Genomic DNA, 18,518 nt, shown 5'->3' with positions numbered 1-18,518 from the left:
CTATACAGCTATCAATTAAGTTATAGAGACTATCCCTTTTGCTGCTAAAGACATCCTAATTCAGAAATACTGATTTTTCTCTACAAAAAGGCAGATACTCATCATGCTATATGAAATCCATCCAAATATTTAATTCATTTTCTATCTGTGTCTTGCCATTTAGTTCTCAGTTCTATAGTCTTATGCTTATAGTAAAAGTTTTAACTCAAAATATCACTTTGATTGTTAGCATACTTCCCAGCAATGGCAAAACTCTCATGTATTATAAATATTCTTGCATAGAATTTCATAAAATGGAAAACAAATATGCTACTGATAAATAACCAACTTCAATCCCAGGTTTAGATTCAAGTCCTTGTCAACTTTTTCTGATGCCACAATTTTACCACAATAAACTTCTGATAAGGAATATGTATCAATTCACAAATTCTCTTAGATTTGAGAGCATAAAAATGATATATTAGGTACTGATCATAATTAATATAGTATTAATATTATAGATGCAGTTAAACATAAAATAAATAAAGATTCCAAACATTTCTTTTATAAAGTTCAGGCTCATAAACATGTTGTTCAAATGCAATCTGCCCAACTTGATAGCCCATTATTTTTCTCCAATTTTATGACTCTGAATTTCAGTAATTAAAAATATTCTCTATATACCTTTTTCCTTTAGAAATAAACAAAAATATGGAACAAAAAATTTAACATTCATTTTAATACCTTCGTATATTTTGTACTTACTTGTGACATTTCAAATTTGAATTTAAAGAACCAATTTTCCCAGAATACAGAAAAACACACAATTGCCAAAATAGAAAAATAAACAATTTAAACTATAATATTAATGCACTCTAATTAATTTTCCTCTACTATATACATAGATCTTATTCAATTAGAAGGATTAACTGATAAAAAGAAACCTATGGTATATGTGAGAATAAAAAATACATAAAATAGATCTTTAAAATTTTCCATTTGTGAGATTTACAATTTTTTTAACCAAACATTGCATTGTTCAATGATTTTAATATACAAATGTAGATATATATGTGGCCACAAACACACTAATGTATTAGATATGATGGCAAACAAGACAAAAAAAAACATAAGTAATAATTTATGACTGAAGGTAATCCATGTCATACAATAATATAGTAAGGAGAGAATTTTACAGCAATATTTAATTATATAAATCATAATATACAGTATCAGTTTCTATTTATTTTGTTTACTTTTTATAATTTGCTTAAATATATTAAACCAATTATGATTTTTTTCAAATTAATTGATTCTTAAGTAAATATTTGAAAAAAATGCTTTTCTTCCAAGTCTTTGAAAATATTTAAATTTCCAATATGAACTGTAGTTCATTATGTTTTCAATATGTACTGCCTTACTAAAGAGAATTCATGGATTGTCATTTGTGTTTTGCCATCTTTCTTTGCTCTATAGACAGGTGATATAATGTGATAAATTTTTCGAAGTCCTCTATTCTCCTTAATAGCATTTATCACAATTATAATTTCTTAATAACTATTTTTTAGTTTGCCTTTTTATGTCAGATATAGATTCTAAGACGACAACTGTTTTGTCCATGATATCTACCCCAATAATTCACTGCCAAATGCAATTGCTCAAAAACAACATGAAGGCAATGAATATTTGTAAATGAATTTATACATTGACATCTTTAAAATACAGATTTTAGAGTTCTAAGACAAAATGTGTCACCACATAAAAATACATTAACACTGCTACAATATAGAGAGAGTCATTTTGAATAATAATATAATTAGTAAAACTCAATTTGAATTTTAATAAAAAATTTTAGGTACTCTCATCCAATTACTTATTAAAAGTAGTACTGATTATTCAGTTGATTGATCTCTGCAAATTTTCATTTCTTTCCTTTTATTCCTCCTTTTAAAAACTTGTTTTTTTCTTATAGTTAATCAAATCTCTCAAAAAAAGAGAATAATGAGTGAATACAACAAAACACTTCATTTCAATTCACTGATAAAATTAATTGTGTAAAGTGACTTAGTGAATTGACAAAATATGCCATTCCTTCTACTTGTTATTGGAAGTAATTTTGGCTCCAAAAGTTGTAAATAAATAATTATTAATATACAACATAAATATTTCAGTACCATTTGTATTTTTAAATGGGAATGGCCTATAAAGATAGCCTTTAAGTCATACATTGAGCTTTTCTGTAGTACTATCTAGGGAGGATATTACCTCTCCATTAAGGTACAATCAAATATATAAAGCACATAATCATTTGTGCTTACATTAGTCATTTTTTCCCTGAAGCACTAATATTAATAATAATAATCATATTTTCCCCAAAATATCTATAAGTAATTTTCTAAACAAGTCTTGAAATACAGTATTTACCATTCTATCTACATGGGATTCACACACTTTAAAGTTCACACCAAAATGAGAAAAATGAGGTACAACAAGGACACACACATTTGAAAAGCATGAAATGCAATGTTATAGTCTCATGCTTTCATGTGGTTTCCAAACCCTGACAAACCTGGCTCAGATTGGTGTTTCTTTTTCGGCAATGGTGTGTCATCACTTATTGTACCATTCACCTTTTTCTGCTGGTCTTCCCATGTAACTTCTAGTATAAATCAAAAAAAAGGTAATCAGAGCTTTTCAGAAACAGTAGATAATGTGCATAACAAGAACCTAAAAACACTTCAGGGATTGAAGATTTTTTTAAAAAAAATTTCTCCTAATTCTCATATTACATAATATGTAAACATTTTAAATATAAGAGTGTGGCATTATTTGAAATATTTTTATAGATTTCAAAATCCAAGAAATTAAAATTTATTTTTGGTAAATTTCAACATCTATTTTCATTAAAATGAATGGGGCCAATGTAGGGAGAAATAGTAACTAATGATAATTAAAATGGTTTGACAAAGTTCTTGTCTTTGTTTTTATTAAACAATACTAATTTATTTTTGAAATAAAATTTTTTAACCATTATTTTGTTGCGGTGAAATTAAATATTTATATGTAATTAGAGATTTTTGTGCATATCCAGAGAAAATTCATGAATACACATGTATATATAATAAAAATGACTATTTTACTACTATATTTAGAATCTTCATTAAGTGACAAAATTGTATATGGTATGAAATATTTCAGTAAAAACCTTGATAAAGGAAGACAAAAATATTTAGCAGTAACAGCTTAGTTGAATATGTGTTACCAAACTTATCTCAGATTATTTATAATTATTTCTAGTGTGTCATAACACTCATTCATTCAATAAATATGTATTCAGCATCTGCTATAATCCAGGCACATCTAGATACAATATAATAGCAAATAAAATAGGTAATAATCCATATTCTCATAAAGCTTATATTTTAGTGGGAAAGGCAGAACTTATTAACAAGGTAAATAAGTAAAATATATTGTGATGTAGACATTGGTGATTGCTAAAAAGACAACTATGAGGTAGGTAAGAGGTAAATGAAATATCCAAGAGATGATGACATTTGGGATGGGCCAGTCAGGGAAGTCCTCTCCAAGAAGGCACCTTTTGAGTAAAGCACTTAAGGATATAAGGGTGGACAATCCAGGTAGGAATAAGCAAGTATAAATAAATGCCCAGAGGTAGGAATAAACAAGTGTAAATGCCCAGAAGCATGTCTGATGTGTTCCAGAAAAACAGGGAGGTCACTGTGGTTGGAGCAGAGTTAACAAAGGAGAGAGTAGTTGAAATCAGATTAAAGCAGTAATGGAGATGAGATGTGAGGTAGTACAGCTCATGAAGTGTCTTGTTGGACTCATATTAAAAGATTCACTGGCCATGATGTCATCTTAGTCTCATAGTAGCAGTCAGAAACAATTATACCTCTTACCACTTCCCTTTCTTATTATTCACATTTCTAAAGTTGAACTATAAGAAGACCCTAACTATATAATTCTGATTCCCATACAGTTTCACTATGCCATACATGGTTCCCTGGAAATTAGCCACCCTGAACCATACATAGTAGAACACAAACATTTTATAATATTAAGTTAAGCAAAACATAATGGGGAAGATAAAAATCACTCAAAAAATGGGGAAAAAATCCCAATTGCAATATCAAACATGTGATTTTGAATATATTATTGTTTTTTTATTTGATTACTTATACCGTTAGATTCAACTACATTAAGTATAAGCATTTCCAAATTCCTTAACCTGAAATAAATGCTATTAATAATATGACACTATATTCTCATACAAGATAGATCATTTATTCCAAAGAAATAAACTTCTTGCTTTGGGAATATTAAAGTTACACCTAGATGTGTAGGTTACACCCTGATTTTCCAACCAGTAAACTGTCTGATAAAGATACAATGTAGGATTTTCAAATTATAAGCAATCTGGATGAAGATGCTATATTTCAATCTAGTGAACAGAAATCTTCAATTTTTTTAAAAAATTTGATGAATCACAAGACAATAGTTAAATCATCTTTAGTTATAAGAATAACTAAATAAAAGAAAACCATTTGCCCATTTGCTTCTTGATCAAAGTTAGATTGTAGAAACATAAAAGCCAACAAACTAGTTTTCCCATATTGAGGAAAAATAAACAAAAATAATAAAGAATATATTGATTTTAAAAGACTTGTACTTTTTATTATCTATCAATAAACAACATGAAAGATTTTACAAGCATCACAAAATGCATCTAAAAGCAAAACGATAGTTATAATTTTAAAATGTTTGATAAACTCTGTGATGTTCCAAAAAATAGAAGTCTTGCTACCCTTGAAGGAAGACTGAATGTGTAGAAGTAGAATTTGTTTGTTTTGAAAAATCTGTAAATTAACAGTATTTTCTGAAGTCTGGAGAAAAAAAATCTTTGAAAAATCTTCAAACATAACATACTTACATAACTAAGTCCTCTCCCCCTCAGGACTGGGGATGGAACCCAGGGCCTCATGCATGCTCAGTGGCAGGCACTCTACCACTGAGCTATATCCCCAGCCCCTAGAGTTAACTTTTAAACGCTTTCTTCGACATTTTAATTGAAAATAATTTTTTTGTAGACACAGTTTTGTTGACAGAGTGAAATTAGCAAATATTTTTTGAAAAACTATGAGAAAAAGAAAAAATTACAATAACTATAATACTTAGAAAGACCAGCCTACAACAATGAAAAAAAACTAAATCAAATCTATCAATGATTGATGGAAGAGATATTCACATGTGACTAAATGGAGCAAAGAAAGGTGTCATTTAGAACATGGCCCTCATTGGGTAGGTATATGACTTTAGGCTAGTTCTATAACTTCTCTGGCCTCTGATTTTTGTTATAATTGATATAAGAAAGCTAGTTCTGAAATATTTGTAAGGTTATTCCACTTCTAAAATACGAAGTTGCTCTACTTCTTACCCTTCTAATTGATTAGTCAAAATAAACTTTGTGGAAGAGTACCAAAAACAGACCTGATAAAATTGAGATCCTGAGAGTTCAGAAGATTTTTCAAGAGTTTGAAATACAGCTATTATTATACCCTATATTTAAATTCAAGTGTTTATTTTAAACAAAGTTAAGGTCATAAAAAGAACAGATTGACTATAACACATTAATTCAACACTCAAAACAACAATAGCAACAACAACAAACAATACTAAGGTAGTTATTTACACCCAGCCCTCTTGGAATTTATAAACTATAAAATTAAGATAAAACATTTAAAGTCATTAAAGCAAACAAGTTTGCTACAAGGAAAATGGTCAAATTGTCTGAAAGCTGTTTTAGTGACATTAAACAAAACTGGCAAAAATTTTGAGCTTGCAACATCTTAAAGAGTCCTTTGTACTAAAGGACCATTATAATTATTGAAAACTAAAATCTTGTCAGTTTTAAATAGTAAATTCCTTAATATTGAAATTTAAGTAGAGAGTTATCCAATGATATTGTATTCTTACTGCCAAAAAAGTAAAAATCAGAGATAGACTTTTGTGGTGACTGTTATTTTGTAAGACTATGTGTCAACTGGCTTTAATGAAAAACTAGAAACCATTTGAGTAGGAAAAAAATGTTTCTTCTAATAAGATAAATTTTCACCAAAATTCTTATTGAATATTTAAAAATATTATTGATTAAATATTTAGTTGTGGGCCAGGTACAGTGGCACAAACTCGGGAGGCTGAAATAAGAGGATTACAAGTTCAAAGCCAGCCTCAGCAACAGTAAGGCATTAAGCAAATCAGTGAGACACTGTCTCTAAATAAAATACAAAATAGGACTGGGGATGTGGCTCAGTGGTTGAGTGCCAGGTTCAATCCCCGATGCCAACAAAATAATAAATAAATAAATAAATAAATATTTAGTTGTGAACCTAGGTTTCTTAAATGTCATATGATTAATGTGTAATGAAAATGTATTTTTAAAATTTAATAAAATACATAAGAATTTTTAAGATTAGAAGTTCCTAAACAATTACTGTATTTATCTGATCACTAATTCCTAGATGGAAAAGCTTGGTGATTGATTTAATAATTATTAGACAGTTATAAGACTATATAAATTGTGACTATATTCATGAAGACTTAACTATGGTGTTGTTTTTTGTAAGTGATATTTAAGGAATTTGTATGTCTAAAAGTAACTATATTCCAACTAATTTCATCACACCAGGTAGCCAATCCTATATTAATACTACGACTTAAAGAGCACAAATTCCTATATTAGCAATATTATATTTGTATAATGCATGTTTCAATGTGTTTTAATATATAACACCACATTTGACCATATAAAACACAAAAGAGACCTTTTATCACCTAGTTTTTACAGATAAGAAAATAAAGAGCTAGTTAATAAAAACAGAATTGCTATCCTAGTTAATGATTCACACACATTGCCTTACTGGATGGATACACAAAGCAGAATGTTGAGAATGAAAGAAATGCACTGACTTCCCTTTCTCAGAAAGCCAACTTGGATTAAAAGTCTAGAGTCACAGAGTTGGTACACTGTAGAAACAGTTGGTACACTGTAAAAACCCACACTCTTTCTCATACCATATTGCATTCTAAAAATAAATGGCTTTTAATAGAGGAAAAATGACTTTAGGATTGTATTTAGGAAATCAACAGTGAAATGAACTTGAACAAAGGTTGAAGTCTGCAGACTGACGAGCAAAAGAAGAAACGTAAAATGAAGAGGAAAGGCCTCCAAAAAAGGAAAGGTAAATTAGGCAAATAATTTATAAAATAACTGTTTATAAGTACTGAATTGTCACAATTGATTCATTTAGGCTTGGGAATTAATTATGAATTGGCAAAGAAAATCTTAAATGCTCTCTTTCCTCTTTATTCTAGTCTTTCCTGTACTTCAGGCCACCAACCATTGAATACTGCAATAGCCCAAATGGTCATATGTCTTCATTCCCTTCTCTTACAAGTCCATCCTGCTCACTGTTACCAGGTTACTTTTACATAATAGACACATATACAATTTCTAGAATGCCTAGAAATACAAGCATCCTTCACAATGAGCATCAAAATTACTATTTTACGGGGCTGGGGATGTGGCTCAAGCGGTAGCGCGCTCGCCTGGCATGCGTGCGGCCCGGGTTTGATCCTCAGCACCACATACCAACAAAGATATTGTGTCCGCCGAAAACTAAAAATAAATATTAAAAATTCTCTCTCTCTCTCCCCTCTCTCACTCTCTCTTTAAAAAAAATTACTATTTTAGTTCCTTTGTAACCTGTTTGTTTTTCATTTTTCCCCACCTCTCTCCTCCTTTCTTCCTCTTCCTTCCTCTTCCCTTCCCTTCCCTTCCCCTCTCTCTCCCAACACCTTTTCCTTTCATTTCTTATTTATGAGCTTATCTATGTTCAAAATAATGTAGGTGACTACACATTGAAAACTATCCTAAAGGAACAAATATTTTTTCCATCCATCCAATTGTGTTTCTAAAGAGATATGACTTTTTAATAGATAGGGTTTAATATATAATACTGACAATGAATTAATTACTGACAGTCAATTATGTTGTATCTGCTAACTTTCCAAAGCCAATCGATATTAACAAACAACAATAACAACATAAACAATGAATTAGAAACAAAGTTATTTGAGACATTAGATTTTATCAGCCATATCTTCAAAAGCACTTATTTTCTATTAATATCCTTACAGGATATTTTATTTTACAGAAGAAGAAACAAAGACCCAAAGACGTTAAAGACAAAGATCATAAATTTAGAAGAAGAAATGAACGTAAGACCCAAGCATCCGTCTTCCATTGGAGTCCTTTAAACACCATGAAATTTGAAAAGCCCGCAGTAGATTAAAAAGTTCATGCATACTTTGAGAAAAATACTCTAAATGTGTATATTGAGTTTTACAAATGAATTGAAACATGTGTAAGTAAATTACATGAATGTGTTAGTGAACTACAAAGTAACTTACACCACAATAGAATCCTACTTATTTCCATTTGGTATTGTTTCTTAAGAAAGCTATTTGATCAAGAATAGCACCAAGATTTCTAAAGAACTACAAAACTATATATATATAATCAAATATGATGATATATAATAGGTGGCTCAATGATCACAATAAAGTTTAATTTGATTTTAAGTATAAAATTGATATTTTTAGATTATGTGCTGAAAATACAAAATTATAGCAATTACTGTACTAAGAAATTATAGTAATAATACTTAACACTTATACATTACTTAATAGGTGACAAGTATTGTTCTAAGCAATTTAAATATATCAAATTAATTAAGAAAGCAAATTTGTAACATACTCACACAGTAAATAATATTGTTTAGAATGAATAGAGTTTGCTATTATTATTCTTCCAAGGTACTTAGTACTCTACCACATCTTTCAGCATCCCTTTCCTTACAACTTGATTTTCTCTATTCACTTATTCCCATGAAGTTTTGTATTTAATAAAAGCTCCTGCCCCAGGAATATTTATATTTCAGTGTTCCAGAAGGCCTAAGAGCTTTGCATTATTAAAATTAGCTATTAGAAAATAGCAGAATATGAAGTACTATGATAGATAATGAGAAAAATATTTTGGGTTGAAAACCTATCCAAAACCCCTCAAAACTCACCTTTCCTCTTTAAAGCTGACGCTGAATATGTATCATAATCTGAATAACTTTACATAAGTTATACAGTACAAAATAATTTTATCAGGTAGGTTTTGTTATTATACTATTGCTCTTTTATTCTTGAGAGCTCTCCAGAGAAAGGGACATGTCTTATTCATTCTTGCATCCTCAGTGACTACCTGGACAGCAGATTTTGGTCAAATTGAACTAAATCTTTAGCTAATGTCTTACATATTATAAATGGATGAAGTCCATGCAAGAAAAAGATCATCCATCTGAAGGGGCATGAGATTCAAAGTCTAGACTAGAGATATGCTACTATGTGCATTGAAAGTTTATTACCCTCTAGAATTCTGCTCCTTTATCTGTAAAGAAAAGTAGTTTTATTAAAAGATTCATAAGGTCTCTTTTAAATCTAAGTCTTGACTTTGAATCTAGGAGCTAAACCACATAACACTGATAAGTGTCTTGGTAAAGTACAAGCAGATAGTTTAGGGCCAAATGGCTCTCCATAGCAAAGATGTGGACTTGGATTTATCTGATAAAAGGTGAACACAAAGATTCCCACATGTTCTTCATATGTTCTGTTCCCTTTATCTCTTCTTTCAGCTTTTCCATACACCAAATAATTTGACTATCAATACAAGGTTAACAGAATAGCTCCAACTAACTGATTACATATCTCACTAATTATAGGGCAAAGGACACTATGTCTATTCCAGAATTGTATGTGAATACTTCATAGCCTGACACAGAATAAAACTGACTAAATTGTTTACTCCCTTTGTATTTTATCCTACGATAAGATGGTGTTAAGTCTACCACTCCATTCAACACTTGAGCATTTCTAGCAAATGGTTACAGGTGGAATCATAGCTATCTTTTTAAATCATATTGAATATAAAAGTAGTAGAAGGAATATTGTAAATGCTTCTAACATTCATCTCTGGAATATCTCTGATCTATAAATGGGCTTTAAACAATTAAAAAACCTGACACCTTATAGTTACACATAAACATTACTGTGATATTTAAAATTAACAATAAATTCAAAGTCACTCTCCCAAAGAAGAGAAAAAAGGAACAATTCGGCAACTAGACTTCAATTATAGGTAAACAATTAAAAAATTGAAATATTACATTAAATAAACATGAGTGTTAGCATATATAAAATGTACAGAGTTCTCATTTTTCAAATTTTCATTCATTAATTTCTTTCTAGGTTCAATTACACCATACACAGGACTGGCATATACAACAACAGTGATTTTTAATACACAATAAAATAATAAGGTTTGTAATGAGTGTAGATAACTGAGGCCCCAATAATCATTGTCAATGTGAACCTTTACATACGAGATTAAATGAAATAATAAGAAAAAAGAACAGCCTAGGAATGAATGACTTGACAGTATTCTAAGTCAACTAAAAGTCAGAAAAACAAGACTCTACTAAGGGAATATAGTTAGTTAAAATCTTTGACGTAGTTACTTCATGTGAAACACATCTAATCTTAACATGTCTAAATGCTCTTAAACATGAAATGGCAATATATGCTTAAAACTTTTTGCACCCTTATAACTGAACATTTAGAAAGACACATCTAATCTTTCAGATCACTTATCCATATAAATGTATATCAAAAGTTTCATTCCTAAGTACTAAGCAAAGACCATGAAGATCAAGAAACAGATAAAATGACAAATGTGTAAATACATGTTGAAAGCTCATTTAAATTTTTGTTGCTTTATGGAAAATTCATATTTTACAATATATTATTTAATTTTATTTTTGCTACATTCCACCTTTTAAATAATATCATAGCATTTGTATTAATGAATAATTAAGACTCCAATGTAAGAAAAATTATAAATTTATTTTAGTGTTAATTAAATCTTACATGGAACATTGTAGACATTATTTATAAAAGATGAAGTCAGATAAGAATATTCTTAAGATTTAAGGGCTGGGGTTGTGGTTCAGAGGTAGAGTGCATGCCTAGCATGCACTCTCATGGAGTTCAATTCTCAGCACTGCATATAAAATAAATAAAGGTCCATCAACGACTGAAAAAATATTAAAAAAAAAGATTGAAGGTCATTTTGACTTAAGCACAAACCTATTCATATCTTAATTTGACCCAATAACAAGGGCCAAATGTTATGATATAGAACAGAATGACATGTTAAATCAGTATATATAGCTATATTTGCTTATACATTATTACAAAATGTATACAGTCCTATTTTAATAGCATTTAGTTGAGGTAAGTTATGGAATTCTGTCATCAATAATTATAGGGAAACCAAATCTAAGTATTAAAAATCAATCATTTTTATTTGCCAAGGCAATATATTAATTCATATGTATACAATTGTGAGAAGCCGATCAATATTATGTGTTAATTTTTATGCTCATTATTGTTGAATTCATAAATTATTTTCTTTTCTATTTTAAAATACTTTTAAACATTTCAATTTAAAAACTGCTGGATTGAAAAAATGTGTTTTGGTTCTGTGAATGCATATTAATATGACCACCTATATTTTCCTTAGAATCTTACCATTTAACACAATCAAAAAGGAAATCTAATTTTAGACCTATACATTTCAATAAAATAGGATTGGGTTAGATCAATAAGGTAAGTCTTGAATATGAATTTCATGTTCCTGAATAAACCAAAATAGCAAAATTGGATAACGTAACCTGGTAATAATAAATGTACTTATAACTACCTAATTGAAAAATGATATATTCACACACATTACAAATGATAATATAGAGTGTATAATATATAGAAAGGCACTATTAACTTTATTTTTAGACTTGCCTTTTTTCCCATTATTAGGTAGGCTTGGTGTTTCTCCCTTATTGTCTTTATAACATTGAAAACAGACAACAGTAATTAATAATTGAGGTAATTAACAACCCAAATAAAAGCCAAGCACATCAAAAGTATGAAATCACACACTAAAGAAATAAATCCATGCACTAAAGATGACATGCCACAGTAATGAAAACAAGAGTTAAGTGTATACTTCTCAGAAAAAGCAGTAAAAACAAACAAAAGGAACAAGGGAGTCATTTATATATTACAATTATGACTTTTAGTCAATTTAATAATTGATGTAAGAAACAGGTGAGAAACTAATTGTCAGGTTCAACAAGTGGACTTACTTAGTTTCAAGAAGACAAAATTAAAGTGATGCTAACTGTTGCTTAAGTCCCTAAACTAACGTTATCTTAAAACTGTCATTATTGTGGAAGCCAATTCATAAGCAGCATGAAGGGTTTCAGTATTTGTGAGAACTAGTATGATATACAGAAGCATGGGTGAATAGAAGACACTAACTGCCCAACTAAATAAAAATGGAATACATTCTTAAAAATATTGCATTAAGAGGTAGGGCTGTGGCTCAGTGGCAGAGCACTTGCCTAGCTCATGTAAGGCACTGGGTTCATTCCACAGCATCAAATAAAATTAATATATAAAATAAAGGTATTGTGTGCATCTACAACTAAAAAATATTTTAAAAGAAAAAATATGCATTAAAATGTCATTCCTATAGAGTTCAAGGAAAATAAAAGATGTGCGGAATTCTTCCAGTTAGAGTATTAAATATTCAGAATGTAGATTTTGTATACTTTTAGAACTATGTAGCTAAAATTGACTTTGTTTCCATCATCAGATGTACTCTGATGAATCATTTTTCTCATTGTTATAATACTAAAAAAACTGTTGATAATAGCAATTTCAGTTTACAATGTTTTTAGTTTCAAAAACTTCAGATTCTATTCTGAGAATGTATCATGAAAATGTATCTCATATACAATATGACATTGCCTTCTCATAATAAAAGAGAAAAAAGTACACAATGTATATTCTACTCATTATGACTAAAAAGTGATCAATTAAACATTTGACAAAAATAGACTTAAAGTTATTATTCATTGTTTAAAATAAGTTAAATTTGTTGAAACCTAGCAACTTAGATAAGAATAGGATTCAATTCTTAGTTTCAAATAAAGATAAATAAATTCATTATTTATTTAAATAATTTTGATTATATAATATTTTATGTTTTAAAATTCTTTCAATTCTGTCAAATATTCTGGCAAAGAGTGGCAAATATTATGACATGTAAACATAAGATGGTCATAAAACACCAGCCAAAAACAAAGGGTCAGCATACCATTTAGAAGGAGGACTATATGAACACAAATTATGATTTTGAGAACATATTATAGTATTTGTTGAACTGGAAGAAGGAAGAGGAACTAGAATGAAGAAGTTAATTGTTCTTACTTTAGGAAATAATAATATGAAAGTGATCATAGTCTCTAAAAGTTTGAATGGGATTTATATTCTATTCTACATTTCCATATAATTTACCTGTAATAGATTCAAAATCCTTAGAGAAGGAGCTAGAGCTTCCCTTGCCAACAGCAACACATGGTAAAATACAGTTTTCTACAAGCGGCTCAAAAAAATTTTTTTTGAGGAATTAAATGTTCTGAATGTAAATGAATAAGCTGGGGTATAGGAAAGGCAGACATGTAGGTCACAGGTTCAGTCCATAATTCTAGTTTGATTTAAACAGATCCAACCAGTTGAATAAATTAAATATTGTGACATGTTGCCTAGACAGGTTAAATAATATCTCTTCATTAATAAAATCTGATAATTTATTATAAAATTAGTATTGAAAAGCAGAAATCTGTTCTTTACTGCACATTCATAATGTGGCCCAAAGTCATGTGAAATCATTCATTTATTTTAAATTTTTTTTTAATTTTTTTTTAAAGAGAGAGTGAGAGAGGAGAGAGAGAGAGAATTTTTAATATTTATTTTTTAGTTCTCGGCGGACACAACATCCTCGTTGGCATGTGGTGCCGAGGATCGAACCCGGGCCGCACGCATGCCAGGCGAGCGCGCCACCGCTTGAGCCACATCCCCAGCCCCCATTCATTTATTTTAAACACACAGACAGACCTGCCTTGACCTCTTCTCCCAGCTTTTCCACCCCCTTCTCTTCCACATGCACAGTTTCTTCATTAACTTCTGTATTTACATGAGTAAAAGTAAAGAAAAAAAGACTAGATAGGTATAATAATTACTTTTAAATTAAATAAAACAAACAAAAACATTCATAATTGTATAATGAGTGATTATAAGGAGATTGATAAAGGAGTTTCTGACATGTAATTGCAAACCAAGTTTACTGTTAGTGAATTATCACACTGTCTGCTTTTATGATGATGGTGATTTGTAAAAGGAGAAATGGTGAGCTCAATATATTTGGAATATGTGAGAAACTAGGTAAAATATGCAAAATGCCTTGTCTATTGACATGGTATATTATTAGAAAAAATAATACTATATAACGTTCCTTTTGGAGAAATAAAAATGATATGACAAACTTTTATTTTTACATAATGGCAGTACAACAAAATAAGGGGAAAATAAAATAATAATGATAATGTCTTGCAATTACTGAATACATTATATTTTCCACATTGCTCTTATTTTATTTCTCTTTCAACAAAAAGTAACTAAAATAAAAACCAAAATGTATGAATTTAAACTAAATTAAAAGACAATATAAAATACTTAACCAAAATCATAAAGAGTTAAAAAAGAACTTGCTAAACTTTTAGTTACTGAGGAGGATTAGAAAATAAATATTTCAATATTTTAATTCTAAACTAATGACATCAAAATACAAGTTCTGACAACTAACTTTTTAGGCAGTACTGAGAAAATAATTTGATGAGATTTATTTTGAGTTACCACATATGTAATTTCAACTAGAAATTGAAGACCTCTTAAAGAGATAATAGATAATTTTCATAGTTAAAACCAATGAAAATTACAGTCATGTATCTATTCAAGTCTCCATATAAACACTTATGAAAATACTTTAAAAAAATCATCCATACTATTAAGTTTTTTAAAAAAAGAAAAAAAAAACTTTCAATTTCCTACTGAAAAGGATGAGGGAAGTTTTAGCTCATCTTTTTTTTATAAAATAAAAATAAAAATATGGAAAAATTGCAACTGGAGACACTAAAGGAAAATTGTGGTTTTAATGGATTCTATAAAGGAAAAAAAGACAAATAGTAATTAGAATATTTGTTGATAATCCCTTAGAACCTTTATCAATCCTTATGTTCAGTATCAACAATATTATCAGTTTTCTGGCATAATTGGTATTACCAAAAAAAAAATACAGATCTAGTCTTATGTCAGTAGACTATTGCTTTACAAGATATTTAAATTAAAATTTTAGAAAATTGTGACATAATCTTTTATGTTTCTGACTTCATATGTCAATAAATGATGCTGAAATTCTACCTTTAAAAATCTTGAGGAGACAAAAAATCCATAATTATTGAATTTTCCTTGTGGAAAGTCATTTAAAATTTTAGGCTTCCCAGTCTTATGCAAATAATGGAGAATTATAGAAATGCTGCTCAAATCTTTTTACCAGGCAGCATAATAGACCTCTAATCACAACAGCACTGAATTGTTCTATTATGCTATATATAAAAAAAAAAAGAACCACAAAATAGAAGTTGGTAGCCATTCAGTTACAACTAACAAGAATACATTTTCTATCAAGTTACATAAGGCAATAAAAACATTGCTGCTCAAATGCAAAGCATTTACAAATTTGTTACAAAAAATTATGACAAGATTAGTTTAGTGGTACTTTATACATTATCTTAGGTAGCTTTGCAATTTTTAGATAAACATTTCATGCATTCATTCAACAAATATTTATTCTGGGCTTACAATGTGGGCATTATTCTATGTGTTGGACATTCATCAGTAAATAAAAGAGCCAACAGTTTCAGAATTCTATAATTAGTAGGGGATTTTATTGTCTTTTAAAAGTAAATATTCCATGTCTTTGTAAATACTCCATATATCATAATTTAATATTTTATCTTGAGTCATAATGAAGGGTTTAGTACTAAAATCATAAAACTATCGTTTAACTTTGAATACTGTAAGCAATCTTGCTACAATATGAAAAATGATGTAGGAAATACAAACCACAATCACTATCTAATTCAAAAACTTTCTTTTCAAGAAAGCCAAATTTAATAATTAAAATATCATCATAAATATAAAATGAAATATATGATGATAACTATAACTAGACTATGTTTACATCCTTAATGACATAAACACAGACTGCAATTGATATTGATATCTTTGGTTAAAGTTTTACTCAAAATCTGAAATTTGGCCTAAAAAGGAAATTAAATATTTTCAAAAGAGCAAATATTTTTTACTCATTTAAAAGAAGTTACATTCTTTGCATTCTCACTTGATGAATCAATGAAATTTAACTTCTTCTTTTCATTTCCAAGAAAACTAAAAGTTGAGTACTTTATCAAAATCATAAAACAAAATAATTTTGCTGTACATAAAACTATGTAATGAAGGGACATCAATTGCAGTTGGGTTTATTTTTGCTTAACAGCCCCCCAAAAAGGCTGTCGGCACAAAACAAACCCTCCTTTATGTACAGACCTTCATAAGGTTCTATCTCCTTGACTCCATTGTCTAGGGAAAATAAAATAAAAACAAAACAAAACAAAAAAGGGAACCAAAGCACAGGGGTTAAAAACAACAGAAATTTCCAAAGGCATAGAATGAATTGTATATTAAAGAAAATTTAATGGTGATTAAGATATATACTTTTATAAATATGCATGTATATATACTTTTGCAAAACACACCCAGTTACCAAATAAAGGGATCATTTTTTAAATGAGGTTAAAATATTCTGATATCCATGCTTTTAAAGGTCCTTTACCCAAAACTTTATAAATTTATAAATGTTTTAGAAGAATGTTCATGTTTGTCAGCAAATATTGCATCTTATGTAAAAATTTGAAATTGTTAAAAACATCAGTACAACATGCATCTTTCTTTATATATTCATGATTACCTTTTTCTTGTACTCCAGATTTGAGAAGGATCACCATTGGTGTGCATCAGCTAACCAGTCCTTTGCAGTGTGTGAAAATTGATTTAGCTAGTTACTAATAAACTTTATGTAACTATCAACAATTACATAAATTTAGTTGCAGCAAAGAAATATCATCCAAGTGCTTATTTAAGACTATTAAGTTTACTTTTAAAATGCATTTATTCACATTTGAAAAATGTGCAAGAGCAAAATTGATAGCTTACTTTACCTCCAAATAATATAAATTTTAAACATAGAATATATAATATTCATAAATAAAACTACTATCACGTTCAGTAAGGCATACCATTAACAAAAGAAGATAACTATCACAAAGGTAATAATAAAATCTTGATTCACCTTGGCTTCCATGTGTATTTCCCCTGTGATAAAATTAGAAATAAAACTTACTTCTCTCCAATGTTCCCTTTGGTGGAAGCTGTGGAAGCTGTCGGCCCCTTCGTCCTGCCACTGGAGTACTTGATGGGCTGGTCTGGACAGACCCAGTTCGAGGATGAGACCTACAAGATACATCATTGATATTCATTTTCAGTACAATGACTTAAATGCTTTTAATACATTTGGTTCATATGATAGCTGTGTAAGTGCTTTTTAAAAAGAGGTTTAGCTGCTGATTAAAAGGTTAGGAAAACAGAACAAAATATGGATATTTGAATGATTATTTAAATACCAAAAGATGTTTACATTTTTATGTAATATGCATACATACACACATACATGCACACAAAACCGTATGATAAAATCCATGGAATAGTTAATGTAAATTAGTATTCTTTCTATATGAAAGAGGAGAATTCTGTAGCTCAAAAAATAAAAACTACTACCTCACACTTCTTTCTACCAGATTTCAAACTTAACATTAATCTTCCTCTCTTGATCCAAAGAGATTTTTACTCAGGCTTATATTAAACATCCCTTCATTAGAAAATATGAGACTACAAATAAAACCCTGAGTAATTCAAAATTCAGCTAAAGAAAACACTGGTTAATACATGATATTAGTGTTGACAGAAAGAAACTAAAATTCTACTTTTGACTAGTGTCATTATGATGAACATTAGAAAAGTGATGTCTAATGGACACAAGTAATTTCTCATTCTGTAGGAGAAGAACATAATAGTTATGAGGGCATTTACCCAGGACTCCTGATTAATGAGAAATCACAAAACAAATGCAGTCAGGACAGTTAATAAACAAATTACAATGGTAACCACACACTATTATATCCGCTGAATATAAATAGTGTGTTTACATTGAAAAGGTTAGTATTGACTGTTACTAGTGATCAGTCAAAGATGATAGAAGAAACCATTTAGCTGCTGGGAAAATAAAATGGTGTGCTGGTGGTGCAAAGGGGGAAGTTAGTCTGATTGATTTATCT

At 29.2% G+C, this 18,518-nt stretch overlaps 1 protein-coding gene across 33 annotated transcripts in view; it reads right to left on the bottom strand.

Annotated features, from left to right (window-relative positions):
- RIMS2 (regulating synaptic membrane exocytosis 2) overlaps nt 1-18,518 on the bottom strand; it is a gene marked incomplete at both ends in the record, with an annotated part of 602,684 nt that overhangs the window by 166,775 nt on the left and 417,391 nt on the right. For 21 of the 33 annotated variants that reach the window (XM_081266168.1, XM_081266161.1, XM_081266159.1 and 18 more), the window contains one exon: nt 17,528-17,637. In XM_081266168.1, the coding sequence (XP_081122294.1) occupies nt 17,528-17,637 (110 nt within the window). Of the gene's footprint in view, nt 1-2,548; nt 2,639-14,124; nt 14,194-16,674; nt 16,708-17,527; nt 17,638-18,518 lie in introns of all 33 variants that reach the window. The other 12 variants (XM_081266187.1, XM_081266158.1, XM_081266165.1 and 9 more) reach the window with 4 other exon arrangements.

The sequence above is a fragment of the Spermophilus citellus genome (assembly GCF_964194105.1).
Source record: "Spermophilus citellus genome assembly, chromosome: 14".
NCBI classification, from domain to species: domain Eukaryota; kingdom Metazoa; phylum Chordata; class Mammalia; order Rodentia; family Sciuridae; genus Spermophilus; species Spermophilus citellus.
This window is presented reverse-complemented; position numbering and strand designations above follow the sequence as displayed.